The 15,326-nt window shown below is 47.7% G+C and overlaps 1 protein-coding gene across 5 annotated transcripts in view; it reads right to left on the bottom strand.

The window, feature by feature from the left end:
• PLEKHA2 (pleckstrin homology domain containing A2) overlaps nucleotides 1-15,326 on the bottom strand; it is a 56,797-nt gene that overhangs the window by 19,280 nt on the left and 22,191 nt on the right. For 4 of the 5 annotated variants that reach the window (XM_045779231.2, XM_045779230.2, XM_045779233.2 and 1 more), the window contains 3 exons: nucleotides 12,648-12,704; nucleotides 7,291-7,339; nucleotides 5,737-5,834 (listed from right to left, as the gene is read on the bottom strand). In XM_045779231.2, coding sequence (XP_045635187.1) covers nucleotides 5,737-5,834; nucleotides 7,291-7,339; nucleotides 12,648-12,704 — 204 coding nt within the window. Of the gene's footprint in view, nucleotides 1-5,736; nucleotides 5,835-7,290; nucleotides 7,340-12,647; nucleotides 12,705-12,826; nucleotides 14,488-15,326 lie in introns of those variants that run through there. The other variant, XM_087856386.1, reaches the window with a different exon arrangement.

Below are 15,326 nucleotides of genomic sequence, written 5' to 3' on the forward strand. Positions count from 1 at the left end.
TAATTTAACACATATTTTGTATATTACATGTATTATATACTCTATTCTTACAATAAAGGAGGCTAGAAAAAAGAAAATGTTATTAAGAAAATCATAAGGAAGAGAAATACACTTTCGGTCTTGTAAAAAAAATCTGCATATAAGTAAACCCACGCAGTCCAAACCCATGTGGTTCAAGGGTCGAGAGTATTACACAATATTTTAATTAACATTTCACGGATGGTACTAACATTTACCAACACAGCCCTTTCTGAAGAGTTATCTCTGTTCCTCTCCTTGGCAGAATTAGGGCACCACGGACCGTCACAGAATCACAGAATTTTTACGGCTCCTTCGACACCACAGGCCACAGAATGTGAACTGGTGGCATGAAAACAAATTCTGGCCAAACTGTTCTGTTGGTCCGATGCAGTATGTTTTTCAGTCTACATTTAAAGTTTGGGATAGTTCACCTAAAAATCCGGACTTCCAGCCAAGCAGCATTTCTCTCTTTAGATGGAGAACATTCTTCAGTTTACCACTGTCCCTCCCCTGCTCCCCACCACCGGGCCGCGAGTGAGGTGCTGTTCATCCTCGTTTATGTTATTTCCTTCCTCCTTGCTCACTTTCCTCCTTTATACTGGCAATTCTGATGAGATCTTTCATTTCATAAAGAACATAGGAGAGACCCAGGCCAGTCAAGTTAATGGCCCAAAGCCATGGTTAATAACTGGACAGAGACTAGACCCTAACTGCCCGCTGGGGCGATGTCCACAGCACCACGGAGCCTGTCCTTCACATGAACCCAGCACCTGTGTGGGTCTGCAGATTCCACGGGTAACGCTCACAACTTCACTGCTTTTACAGCCTCGGGACTCAGAAGGAACTAAGAATCTAGACCTTCCAAGAGCTCATGGTTCAGGGCCCTTAGAGAATTCTGTCAAGGACGAGACTGAGAACCACTCCATTCCATGTCTGTTCAAAGCAGAAGGGCTCTGGGGTGACACTGCAGCCCCAGAAAGAAGAGGAGACCCCGCTTCCTGGCCTGTGCATTCCATTTACATAGACAAGGGTGACCTCGGCCCACCAGCTCTCCAGATGGAGCCAGAAATCCACCTTCTCTTTCCCTTCTGACTGTCTCCCCAGCAGTTTCCACTCCTGTGGGCCCCATTCAGTGCCAGGCAATGTGCCACACTCTGCTGCAGGGTCTCTATCTCGAGCAATCTTATGAAGCAGGCATTATCCTCTCCATTTTATAGATGAGATAAATGAAAGCTCATTAAAAAGAAGTCCGCGTCCCTGAGGACGGCCTGACTCTCTGTTGCTAACTGTCCCACGACCCACCTATGCCACCCTTTCTTCCCTGAGCTTCGCTATTGTGTGACGGGACTCCTTCGAGGAAGATGATTATCGCTGGGATGTTTAGTGATATCACCACCATGGAACAACAGAAACTCCCCCCAAATGACCTAAATGAATTCCAGCAAAGAAGAAGGAGGGAAGTAGCCTCTTAGAGTTCCGAGTGGCCAGAAAAGGATTCATGTTAGCTTAGCTGTTGTGTTGCCTCTCAGAATCTCGTCAGCCCTTGTATCGTGGGCTGCTTCTGACTGTCTGCCCAGAGCCTTTCCAAAGCTTGCTGAGACTGAATCAGCGTGTGGAGGACGAATGCAACAATAACTACGCCCCAGAACTTGAAAACAAGGTCATTCTTTTGGTTTGGCCATATCCCCAGAGGCCTAAATTCAAGGTATGCCCTCTTCCATTCACCTGTGGAGTGTTCGCTGATGGGGGAGAGCCTTATGGATCTCGTTTGCAATATGAAATGAAAATTTCAAGGACACGGGGCGCCTGGCTGGCTCAGTTGGTGGATCACGTGACTCTTGATCGCGGGGTTGTAAGTTTAGCCCCATATTTAAGTGTAAAGATCACTTAAAAAAAGAAATCTTGAAAGGAAGGAAGGAAGGAAGGAGGGAAGAAAATTACGGGACTCATCTTACTTCCCACCAGGCATGGCTAGACTGCAATGAGGAATAATCCAATGGGGGCAGGGGGCTGTCCTTTACTTTCAGTGCTCAATTTTCAACTGTTTTGAGAAATGTAGTAAGTCGAATCATGTCCCACTAAAACTACCTACCCATAAACTCAGCATGTGACCTTACTTAGAAATAGGGTCTTCATAGATGTCGTTAAATTAACAGCAGGTCATACTGGTTTCGGGTGGGCCTAAAGTACAATGACTGATGTCCTTATCAGAAGAAGAGAGGACACAGGGACACAGCCCATACAGTGATGGAGGCAGAGATGGGAGTAATGCAGTTACAAGCCAGGGCACGCCACCGACTGCCCGGAGCCACCAGAAGCTGGAAGAGGCAAGGAAGGATTCTCCCCTAGAGAGAAAAGCCACTCATTTGCTGTGGTAGTCCCGCAAAACTCATATAAGAATACTAATACTCTGAGAGAATCCAATTCCTTAAATATCACATGTCAATCACTTCTTCAATGACAAGGACCCAGTGGCCTTAGCACAATATGAACAGTGATCCGTGGGTAGAAAAACTGCATCCCTCCTGGCTTCTTGACCTTGGGCAAGGCACTTTAATCTCTGGGAATTTCCACTGCCCCGTTTATAAATGGGAAAAATAATGCTTGCCCTTCCTACTTAAGGCTTCTATATGAGGCTACAATGAAGCCATGGATGTAAAAATGGTGTGTAATCTAACATAATTTACAACGGTTGCTCTTTTTAAATATTTTCATAAACTCTTTTAGGTCTTGGAAGTCATAGTGTCTCAGCTCTACCATTTATTCACTGCTAGAATTTGGGCAACTCTGATTTCCATTTTTCTCATCTTAAAAAAATGGCAGTAAAACCACTTATCTCACAAGAGTGATATCAGAGGAGTAATAAAGCACGCATGAAAGCATGGCTCGATACATGATCTGTTCCTTCTTTCATCTCTGTATCCCCCAAAGTGCCTGACACTTCACTTGTATATAAGGTGCCCTAAAGTCAGTATACATGCCATCGATGTGGTGCCCAGCCGCACATCCTCCCTCTTCCCAGCTTCCCAGAGGAAGGACACAAGATACGGAAAATATGGCAGGGGAGAAAGGAGTAAACCCCTCCAGGGTGCAAACAGATTAGGAGATAGAAACCCCTCCTCTTCCTTCTATCCCACAGGACCTTTGGCAGGAATGAAGAGGTGCGTGAACTAAGCCAAGGAAAGTAAGGGGGATCTTGGAGACGATGGAGACCCTACAGCAGCTCTGACATTCCAGCAAGCCTCTGGACTCCCCAGCCTCTGGGCACCACCATGTTCCTTAGCTCTGACATTCCAGCAAGCCTCTGGACTCCCCAGCCTCTGGGCACCACCATGTTCCTTCCTGCACTTGTGGCTTTTAACTTCTGCTCCGCGGGGCCAGAAAAGAGGTAGGGAGAACTCGCTGCTTAGAGCAACCCTATGAGGCACAAAAGAAAGACCCCACCACCTCATAGGCTGGGTAGCCCAGTGTACTAGAAAGGAACAGATGAGGAAAGCCAGGAGGCAAGCCTGAAAGAGAATAAAGTATTAGACATTGAAAAAAACTCCAAAACTGTATAAGACACAGAAGGGTGAGACCCCACTGTGAACAAAGAAAATCTGTACTAAGCTCAGCACTCTAGAGCCGTGTGCACAAGCAGAGCAACATGAGTTAGCTGCAATCCCCCTCCCTCCCCTTAGGTCTCTCTCTTTTCCTGGTTTTACCAAGGTTTGTCAGAACAACAAGCTAACAAACCATACCACCTCAATGACTGAATTGTGCTCTGCTTGGGTCTGGCATCACAAGAGGTAGATAGGTGTACAGATGGCTTCTATTAATTTATTCACAGAAACCCTGAGGAATTTGGGAGAATAATCTGCCCCGGTACATAATGGTTATTATCAGAAACGACTAGAATGTAAGCATTTCTGACTGTAGGATACAGAAAATCAATCTTCCAATTACAAAATGGGTAGAAGACATGAACAGACATTTCTCCAAAGAAGCAATCCAGATGCCAACAGATACATGAAAAGATGCTCAACATCACTCATCATCAGAGAAATGCAAATCAAAACTACTATGAGATACCACCTCACACCTGTCAGAATGGCTAAAATCAACAACACAAGAATCAACAGGTGTTGGCAAGGATGTGGAGAAAGGGGAACCCTCTTGCACTGTTAGTGGGAATGCAAACTGGTGCAGCCATTCTGGAAAACAAGTTCCTCAAAAGGTTAAAAATAGATCTACCCTACAATCCAGCAATTGCATTACTGAGTATTTACCCAAAGAAACAAGAACACTAATTCAAAACGATACATGCACCCCTATGTTTATAGTAGCATTCTTTACGACAGTCAAGATATGGAAGCAGCCCAAGTGTCCATAGACTGATGAATAGATAAAGAAGTGGCAGGCATATATATAATGGAATATTACTCAGCCATAGAAAATGAAATCTTGGAGCACCTGGGTGCTCGGTCGGTTAGGCATCTGCCTTTGGCTCAGGTCTTGATCTCTAGGTCCTGGGATGGAGCCCTGTGTTGGGCTCCCTGCTTAGCGGGGAGTCTGCTTCTCCCTCTCCCTCTGTTCCTCCCCACCCCCACTGCCTGTGCTCTCTCTCAAATAAATAAAAATCTCTTAAAAATAAAATTAAAAAAAAGAATGAAATATTGTCATTTGTAATGACATGGATGGAGCTAGAGAGTATTATGTTAAGAGAAATAAGCCACAGAAATGATGTCACTCATATATGGCATTTAAGAAAGAAAACAAATAAGCAAAGGGAAAAAAATGAAGAGAGACAAATCAAGAGACTCTTAACTATAAAGAAGAAACTGATGGTTACCAGAGGGGAGTGGGTGGAGAATGGGGAAACAGGTGATGGGGATTAAGGAGAGCACTTGTCAGGAGGAGCAGAGGGTGATGTATGGAAGTGCTGAATCGCTGTACAGTACACCTGAAACTAATATAACACTGTGTGCTAACTGGAATTAAAATAAAAACTTAAAATACATACACACAAATAAATAAAAAAGAATCTCAATCTTCTCAGCATACAAACCATGGTTTGCTTGCCACAAGTCTGCCTACTATTGATAAAAGGTCTAGTTTTTTCCCAAACATTAAGTTTTCCCCCTCATCTTTCCTACCCTTTCTATATTTCTAAGGAAGAAAAGAGTTCTTCAGCCAAGTCAAAGAAAAGGAGAATATTCAGAGAACAGTCAGTGAACCAGCTCAGTGATACTTTCAGATGGAAAGTTCTCCAGGACAGGTTGGTGGATGGCCTGGACCGATCCCCAGGCAACCTCTTAAAGGAAGACGAGTACCCCCCCCACCCCGCTCCCAAACCAGTAAAAAGTTCTGACTTCCCTCTTTATATGCTTTCCCCTTTCCCCTGCTTCTCATAGTCAGCAATCCATTTTCCAATCCCACCACATTCTGAATCAGCATGCCAGAATGACCCAAAACACGACTGACCAGGAGCCCTCCCAGGAAGCACAAAGGGGACGCTCCATACACTTCCCCTTGAACTTGATTCAAACTCAAACTCAAACTCTCAGCTCAACCTGTGGTTAGTCAGCCAAGGTGTAAGAAGAGGTACGGGGAACTGGGTCTCCACAGGCTCCTGGGAAAGCCCCTGCTGTCGTCTGAGCGTCTCCCCACCCCAAACAGGCCACGTGCTGAAAAAGGCACTGAGTCCCTCCAGAAAGAAGTGGGAATCATACGTACGGTGATCTTGCTGGCTTGGTTCAGGGCCTCCACCCAGTCCTTCAGATCCTTCTGGTCGTTAGCTTGAAGAAAATACCTCTGAGAGAGGGCATTGATGACTGCAATAGTCCCGGGGGAAGAAAAGAGAAAAACCCAGGTCAGAACACAGGCAAGACAGAAAGACACCGCCAAACTACGGTGCTTAAAGCAGCAAGGCGGAGGACTCCACAGAGCAGCTGGCGACATCTGCCGTGGTGCAAAGCCAGCTGCACGAATATTTGGGAAGCAGCAGGCTACAGTTGCTCTCTTTAAAAACGTGAACTATTCTATTAGCCACGAGAACAACACCTGTTGTTCATGTTTTAACCGCCCCCCTCATGGGCTGTTGTACAGGGATGAGGCTTCTAGTCCACCACCAACAAGACACGAGCTTAAACTCTTTTATCGGGGCGCTCACAGATTTAGAGTCACGATGATACATATATAATTTTGGACCCAGTGCCCCTTGTTTCCGCTGGCACAACTGGCCTGGCTTAGGAGTCTTGCTTGTGGTCGGGAAATGGAACAAAGCTTGCCTGAGATCAAATCTGCGACCCTGACCTCATTCTCAACCTGTTCTTTCCTCTGAGCACTCCACGAGGTCAATCATTTTACTTTTGGGTTCATTACGTATCTTGTTTAGATCTGCTGACCACAAAATCTGAGATTGTCATTTCTGAGCTTAGCAATGATATTTGAAAGAAACGGGACAACAAAAACACCAGAGAAGCCTGAAACAACCCAAACCAACCCAAAGCCTCAACCAACACTTAAGACAGCTCAAGTGACCGTTTTGCCCTCCTAGCATAAATAAGCCAGAACTATAGGAGGTGAGCATCACGGGGGAGACAGAGAATTCTAATGAATCCATTCACTCATTCAACAAACATTACTGAGCATCCACTATATGCCAGGAACCACTGTGCGTGCTGGGGACACAGCAATGACAAAGCAAAGGCACGTACCCTGCCTCACGGAGCTGACATGCAGAACCACCCTAGATAAACAAGAGAAGCTACTTGTTAGCATCTGCTTGTAGCACTTAGTACGTTCCTGAGAACATGGTAGGAGCCAAATAATGACTGATGATTTAATGAGTAGGGACATCCACTCAGTGACTCTGCTTCCTGTGTCACTCCCAACTTTGGCACTCATGTGGCAATGCCGAGACACTCAACAGGATACTCCTTTTCTATTGTTCCCCCAACTCCCCCATGTCTCCACCTTTCCTGAGCACACCACTGCATCTGAGTGGAGGGTTCCCAGAAACTACCAGTAGATACCTGGACCCTGCCCTGCGGACTCAGGAAAACAGAACCGTCCCTGGTCCCTGTACCTCCGTCTTACGGTATTAACTCTCTTCGCAGCGAGACCAAGGAAAAAGCAGTATCGCTTGAGACAGGAGGCCCGTTGCCATGACTGAAGTCAGTCACACACGCAGGGTGCAAGTCACATGTGATCACAGGACTGTCTGCACACAAAGAGGAAGTTGCTGCAAGAATGCTCAGAAAACCCAGCCTCCAGCTCAGTACTTACCAAAGCAAAATGGAGTTTTGGGTTTCTGCTTCGATGTAGCTATGCTCACCTAAATCAAATAAAAAATAAAAGAAAGAAGCATATGTTTCTAAGATAGTTGTAAAGCATTTTTTTCAAAGTTTCTTTCTTTCTTTCTTTCTTTTTTTTTTTTTTTTTGCTGTGGAACTTTCCACACAACAAAGAAGAGTATATAAAACATATATATGCATTCTGAAGAATAATAATTAAGTGGAGAAACCCTGTACTCGCCATCCAGATTAAGGAATAGGCCGTTATCAGTCCTATTTCTTCGAAGCCCTTTGTGTGCCCCTCCCTGATAGAACCCCATCCCCACCCCTCAAGGGATAACCACTACCTTGCTGTCTACCTTAATCATCATCTTTGCAGAAACACTTTGAAGAGCCACCCAATCCGACAAAATTCTCTTTGGGCCACATAATCCATACGTGCCCCATTCATACCAGTAAGATTCCACTCGTCCCTCAACCACTGACCCCCTCCCTAAACACTTCTCCAAATTAAAGATGGTATGGCTACAAACACACAGATTCCAATTAGAGCTCACAGGAAGGTCGGGGAGCATGCATTTGGACACACAGATCAATGTCCTTTATATCTACCCTGACTGTTTAACCCTGAAAATAAGAGGTGGCCCTAGGAATCAGAGCATACTTATGCATTTAAGGGAAGGGAACAGAAGAAAGCAGAAATATTTTTATAGCTCCTGTTGTGTTAGTTCATCACGTTTTTTCAATCCTCTCTTGCATGTACACTCCTGACTATGTGCTCCTGACTACCTCACTCTGGTTCAAACATGCTGAATGAATAAAGGAAAACAAATCCTATTCCCTCATATGCCAAGAGGTGACTACCCTTGATGGAGTTCAGGAACAGGGATTGCTAAGGAGGCACCGTCCCTTAAAACCCTAGGTTAGGAACTATTTCCACGCTGTCGTAATCCTCCTGTGGACATCATCCTCTCAGTCCCCTCTCCAAGCGAGGGCCTTCTCCTACTTGCCTGAGACCTGAAAAAAATGTCTGCCCTCCACCATACGAAATGAACATAGCATACTCGACATTAATAAAGAAATCATTAAATGTCTATATAACATTATATCAACCTCTTAGACAAGGATTTTAAGTGCCTACAAGATGTCACATTAAGTCGACTTCATTAATGTTTCAATTAAACAGTCACAAAAATCTCATTACATTGGAAAATAATGCTAGCTTTGATTTTCTTGGTCCACAAGAACCCTTGGATGTGCAAGACGATTGCCGAGAAATACAGCCAGTCATGAGTTAGATGAGCTACTCGGCCAAATCCTTCCACAAGTAAGGTGACTGAAGTGCCTCCAAATATTTTACAACCAGTATGGTTATATTCTGACATGTTCACCATGATGCGAGGTGGAGGCCTTAGGGCCTAATGAAAGCCTTTAAACAACCCTGAAAAACATAAAGATGCAGGCAGAGGTGAGCCCACCTACCCTGAGTTCAGCCGCAGACTACCCAGATTCAGGTCTGTCTCCCCCACTCCCAGAAAGCACTCCCCAGAGCTCCAAGACATCATAAGTTCTGGCCCCTGTGCTACCTTGGGTTTGGGGTTTTGGATCCTGGGATTCCATGTGAACCACAGCATATGCCTTTATCCTGCTTGGGTCTGATGTCCTTATCTGTCAGTGACTCATTTTCTTGCTCTTTCCCTCGGCATCCATGTTCCTCCTGCGGGTCCCTTGTGCCCATAACACCTGCGTGGCCTCCCCTCAGTTCCTGGGTGGCGCTGACCAGCAGAGAGCGGCCTGGCCCTCAGAACCCACCTATCTCATGGCTTCCTTTCTACGTTAAGCTTTAGAATGGCTTTGAAAAGCTGGGCACTTGGAGACCCTCTCTGGCTTATTAGAAGACTCACCCCTCTCTCCCAGAAACTGACATTTATCACTGACCAGAGAAAGCACCAGGTTGGATGACAACTGGTCCACTGTGACCACAACTTATTAGCAGCCTATACTGAGGGAATGCTACCGGCATGCTTACTACAACAACTGCACCTCAGCGATCACCTGGTTTTTCATTGGTTTTTATGGGTTTATCCAGTTTTCAGTCACGGGACGTGGGTGATTACATGCAGGCACATCTATAATTTGCCTCATGCCTAACCACAGAAGGATTATTTGGCAAAGTAGCTGGCTCCTGGCTGAATCAACCAGACATCAGTCCCAGTTCTGCCCTGTAGGCCGTTTAGCAAGGGTAAGACCCTCAATGTCTCTGATCAGCTTCCCAATTAGCAAAGCCAGAGTGCAATTACTGGTTTCTTTCTTACAATCACCGAATGGCAAAAGAGGAAAACGAAATCCTATCTAACTGGGCTGTGTCCCTCAGGGGAGAAGGGCCGAGGTACGGGCCTCATTGACTATGGAAAGGTAGCTCTGGCCTCCCCCCTGACATCCTGGGGACTGTGGTAGCAGAATCCCTCCCCCCTGGGAGGTATAAGTCCTCTGGCCTCCACCCCACCTCACACTGGTGATCAGACCAGACTGTGCAGCCTCCTTCAGATGCAGTGAAGGAACAGAGAATCCTGAAAAAGGATGGCCCACAGACCCTCTGTAGTGAGGGTGGCCAAGTGGTACCATCTGCGTGCCCCGAGCTGGCCACAGTTAAGTAGCTGCGTAGCAGTGGTTGACTGGTGGGTCCTGGGTTATGCAAGCAATGAGAGGAGGTCAGGATGTGAGGGGCAGAATGGGCACGGGTCAACCATAGAGTGACGCAAACAAGGCCACTCTACAGCTCAACAGACACTCAGGAACTTGCTCTTATCAGATCAAACACAGACCGCAGGAGCAGCAAACTCATCGGTCGCAGGGCACTGCTAGCCAGCCCCATCCTGTCTGCCCCTGGCCGGAAGTGGAGCTGGGGCCCCTCTGGCAGAAGCAGCAGCAGCAGTACAATGAGGGCTTGAAGCTCTGGGGTAGCCCTGCCCCAGTGTCCGGGATGCCCCTGCCCCATGAGGTGGCATCAAGAGTGGAGGAAGCAGCAGTCAACTATACAGAATGACTGGAAGGGTTCTAAGCAGTGGTCTCTGGACCAGCTTCAGGAGGTCAATGAGCCCTGAAATTACAGTCAAAATCAGGGTGTTGTACCCACATATATACGTTACCTGGAAAAGGCGTCCATGCTCTTCATCCAACACTCAAAAGGGTCTGTGACCATCACCAATCCCCGCGCCCTCCACCACCACCACAAGAGGTTAAGAACCAGTGCTCTAGGAAGGTTTTCCTTACAACTGAGGGCAAGGCCCTGACAGAGCAGGACACAGGCTTGGGTGGGACACTGGGGCTGGCTGTATAGAAGAGAAGAAGCATCAGGAGAGATGGGAAGGTGGTGGTACCAAGGCCACCTTCCATCGTCTTCTAGTTTGCCTCAAACCTGGTTCTGCTGCCATCAATGCCCTGGAGGACCTCAAGTAAAGGACTTTCATCTCTGTTGACCTTTCTGAAGGAACTCATCGTCCCGACACTAGCGCTCAAGAAGGAGCTACGGAACAGCACCCCTGCACAGAGACCGCACGTACACTGAGCCAGGTCGACACTGCGGTGAAATGCTTGGCTCTGGGAGGGACTACCCAGGGGTTAACAAGAAATAGGCTGGAATGCTGAATTTGATGCCAGTACCACTGCTAAATGTGCTTCTGGGAAAACCCCTGCTTTCTGGCACTGGGTCAGGTAGGAGTTAAAGGCTCTCCACTCCATGTAACCTGACCCTGGGGCAGCTATGGGTTTTGCAAAACACCCACCCAGGACTGCATCTCCCAAGAAGGGCTAAAAGGCAGGTCCATCCTTTCTAAATGAGGCAGCCTCCAAAGCTGAGAATTCTAAAAACCCTCATCTGAGCTGCATTTATAAATCATGATTCAGCAGGAGATGGTATTCATTCTTCCCCCATTAAAAAAAAAAAGTCTCCCAAACCATCTCAAACAGAAGAAGGTTTGGAGTTTCACTACTAATGAGGTTCTCCGCTCCCCCCTCTCTGATTCTGTTCCTCTAGACCTCCTGGAGAAAGACCTCATGAGCCCACAGCAAGACCGGACAGGAGAGGGGAAGGCCCAGGCCTCTGGCCCGCCTGGCCCCAGAGGCAGCCACATCTCTCACCACAAGGCAAGCGCAAATTGCCCACAGCTGTGCTAGCAAAGCTTTGCTTTAAGCCCTGCCCCCTTCCCCCGAGGTCATTATCTCCTCTCTCTAATCCGCTCAAACCCTGCCCTGTGTCTTCTGCCTCTGTGCCCAGCTGTGTCTGCTGGCCATTGCCTGTAACCCCTGCAGCCTCCTCCACCTCCAAGGGAACCCCCCCCCCCACAGCTGCGATGAGAGGCTGGACACAAGGGTTCCCAAAGCTCGTGATGAAAAGGAGCCAGCGGTCACTCGGATCAGGGTTCCCCCCATCTTGTCTCAACCCCTGAGGGTGGGAGAACATGGGCAAGGAAGCAGAGATCCCCAAGAGGCCTGAAGTGAGGGGTGTGTGGGGAGAGCAGGACTTCCGGAACCTTCGTGTTGGCTGGGCGCCACCTGGCTCTTCTCGCTGGACAAAGAGTTCCTCTTTTTGGCGAGGCTCTAAATCCCCGGCCTTTTTTATCTCTGCTGCATCACAGGTCAGCACTGGAGCCTGCTGGGGCGGGGGGTGGGGGTGGGGTTGCTAAAAGAAGCTAAGTTCAGCAGCTACGTGTAGGCATCATCAAGCAGCCCGCAGCCCCCAGCTGCTGGGTCTCAGCTCTGAAGAGGGGCTGCTCTTGCCCCGTCTGCACTAATCCGACTGGGGATGGCCTGTCAGCCTGCCTGCCAGACTCTCCAGCAGTCATCTGGTTACTGAATAGTTCCCTGGCACAACCGAATGCCTTCCCGGGGCTCTCCCAGCCTTCCCTCCACAGTCATCCTGTCCAGGTGATCCATAATCCAGCGTAGCCCCATCCCTTTCTGAGCGGCTCCTGTTGAACAATACCCCTTGGGAGGTGATCTTTCCTAGTCACTGGAGGTTTTGCAGGTGCTTTGTACTCCTTCTTGCCCCAATGACAAAAAAATGTCATGCCCGACTTCTACCCCCACCACCTATGCCTCCTTGGCAGGAGCTGGGAGCATCACTGACTGATGTGTCCCAGGAGTAACAGGCTTCAGGCTCACCGTCCCAGCCTGCTAACCGCACTCCACCCAGCACCGGTCAGCAGCAAAGCTTCCAAAGGGAGGACTGGGGAGCACTTCACTGCCCATGCAACACACCCAAATGCTAATGCCCAAAGAATTTGTTTCTTTTTCAGATACTAAACCTACTTAGAGGACTGAATCCCCAGAGCTCCAGGCAAACATTACCTTCGAGATGTAGGTCAGCTGCAAAGATCCAACGGCTCCTGCCCCCATTGCCAGGTTCTGAAAGACATATGTGTTTCATTTTAAGAAGCATGATGCTATGTGAGGCAGTGGAAATAGCACTAAGAAACTGAAGACCAAGACTCTAGTCCTAGCTTTGCAACCTTGAGCAAGCCACTTACCCACATTCTTTAGCTGACTTTCCTCTGTAAAACGGTGATAATTCTTGCCATGGTTATGTTGACACGAATGTTATCCTTGGCCTTACTTACTAGAGAGGGGTGTGTTCTAGGACGGTGGTAAAAAGTGTGAGCTCCACCATTTGGCAGTGAATAATTTCCATAGCCACTAAGCCTCAGTTTTCCTTTCTGTAAAAACAGGGATAATAACGGTACCTACTTCACAAGGCAGTCATAAGGATGAGTTAATACACGTAAGGGCACTTGGAATCGTCCCTGGTACCTAGATGGCTCTCAACGAGTATTAGCTATTATACTTTTTTCCTTCCTGACTGCTCTGGTCTCCTTGTTGGCTTAGTCCTGCTTTATGCCACTTCAAATTCTTTTTGTAATAAACAGGGTACTGATTCACACAATACAGAAATAAAAAAATACAGCTGTTTAGTTTATTTCACAGGATTATCATGAGTACCAACTGGAATGATGTCTGTATGCCATAAAACACTAAGTAAATGTTGTATTAAAACAGCAAGAAACTCACAGGTAGTATTCTGTCCTGGCACAATCTCTTTGGCTTTCTAATGTCCCCACTGTCAGAAAGGAGCAATGAAGACACAGGAATGATAGTATTCCAAAGAAATGACCAAGATTAGAAACCTCAGCCGTGAGTTTCTTATTTATAAATTGGAAAATCCACTCCCCCATGGACCTTGAGAACCTGTCCACAGCTCCTGGTGCCCCTTAAGCTGTTGCATAAGCCTCCGAGAATAACCTTGAAGCCCCCGGTTACCTGGGGTTGTCTCAAAATATTAAGGGAGATGCATCTTGGATAATGAGAATTTAGTAAATTTCCTAAAGGGTTAGCAGTGAAATGACCTGTCATTCCAGGAGACTGCCTTTAAGAAGTATTTTAGATGGTAGGGAAGAGCCCTCCTGAGCCCAATTATCTAAATTAACATACATCACTAGAAGCAAATGCTTATGTGAAATTTTCTATACACGAAAAAATGAGAAAATGGATGGGAATGATACCATGATAAAAGGATTCTCAGAGACCTTAAATTTTAGAGTAAGAAATTCAGAGAGGATGTTGCCCCCTACCCCGTTTGTACAAATGAGGCCATAAACCTAATGCCGCCTTTGAGTAGCCAGATTAGCATTTCAAACATGGATGATCTGATTTATACTTTTTTTTCCCCCAAATATACAGTGATTGCATTTTGACTTTTAAGGAAACCTCTATCGGGTAAAGAGAGATAGGCCCTGTGCCCCTAAATCAGAGTCCACAAAGGAGCCACAGGCACACCAAAAGGCCACTGAGCCACCGCCACTGCCTCAAGGAGAACGTGAACCACTCTGGGCAGACAGCTCCGCACACAGGAAGGCTGCCTCCAAGGACACACACACAGCCACCGGGCTCTGCTGGAAGCTGAGCACCTGGCCCACTCCCAGCCCCCATTTGGCACTGGAGGAAAGCGGGGGGATTGGTGAGTAGGGGATTGGTCCAAGGTCACCTAATTGGTGGCAGAACCTCAACTATAAAGCTCAGGTTGCCTGACTTCAACCTAATGCCCTAGAAGCAGCATGATAAAATCTTATAAGTTTGAGCTGCTGGAATTCTGGCTGTGACATTATCGCCCTATGACTGCAGGGAAGTGTCTCTACCTATAGAAGGGGGACAGTAAACCCTGTTGCATAGGCTTGTTGTGAGAATTACATGAAAATCCGTAAGGAGAGCCTAGCCCATGGCAGCTCCTCTCGCCGACCCACAACGCTAATTACAAGATATGGATGCCAAGTCTCAGGGCTGGTCCTGCACAACTCACTCTCATCCCCCCAAACCACAGCCCAAAGGCCTCCAGAGCCCTATCTGGAATTATGAGTGGTGAAGTGGGATTTGGGGAATGTTTGGACACTAACCCACACGTAATGACAGATATGAGCCGATCAGATTTCAACTACTTCATCCCCTCCACCCTCCAGGGCTGCTCCACCCACGGTCCCCTGCCTCCCCTTCAGCTCTCCCGCTGCAGAAAGACACAGGAGCAGTTCTCCTGCCCGGTTACCTGGGGGCGGGGGCGCCTTCACCTCCCTCACCCACCGCCCACCCCACAGTCTGCTCCTAGGCTCACATGTACCTCCTTCTTCACGATGAGAAGCCAGGAAAACATGACGAGTGTCTATAAATGCAGTTTCCTCCGCGCCCCCCCCCCCCGCATCTTCCTCCCCAGCCCAGGGGGAGATGAATGACAGAAGGAAACAGCCCCAGGATCCCTGAGCCTTGATCCACAGTGATGGCTCAGCGTCCACTCCAATTACTGGACCTGAGAGATTAATGGTGACAGCTCGCTGCCAGGGTGGCAGCCCCAGGCAGAAACTTCCTGGTCAAGGAAGAATGTACCAACAAGCCTGAGCTGAGGACCTCGGCAGCCAGTCGTCAGGCCAGGAACGTCAAGAAACAGCACCTGGGGCGGGGCAGGGTGTCGAAGCCAACGCAAGCTGC

Source organism: Ursus americanus, chromosome 27 (genome assembly GCF_024610735.1).
Source record: "Ursus americanus isolate L20-20 chromosome 27, mUrsAme1.1.p, whole genome shotgun sequence".
Taxonomy (NCBI): domain Eukaryota; kingdom Metazoa; phylum Chordata; class Mammalia; order Carnivora; family Ursidae; genus Ursus; species Ursus americanus.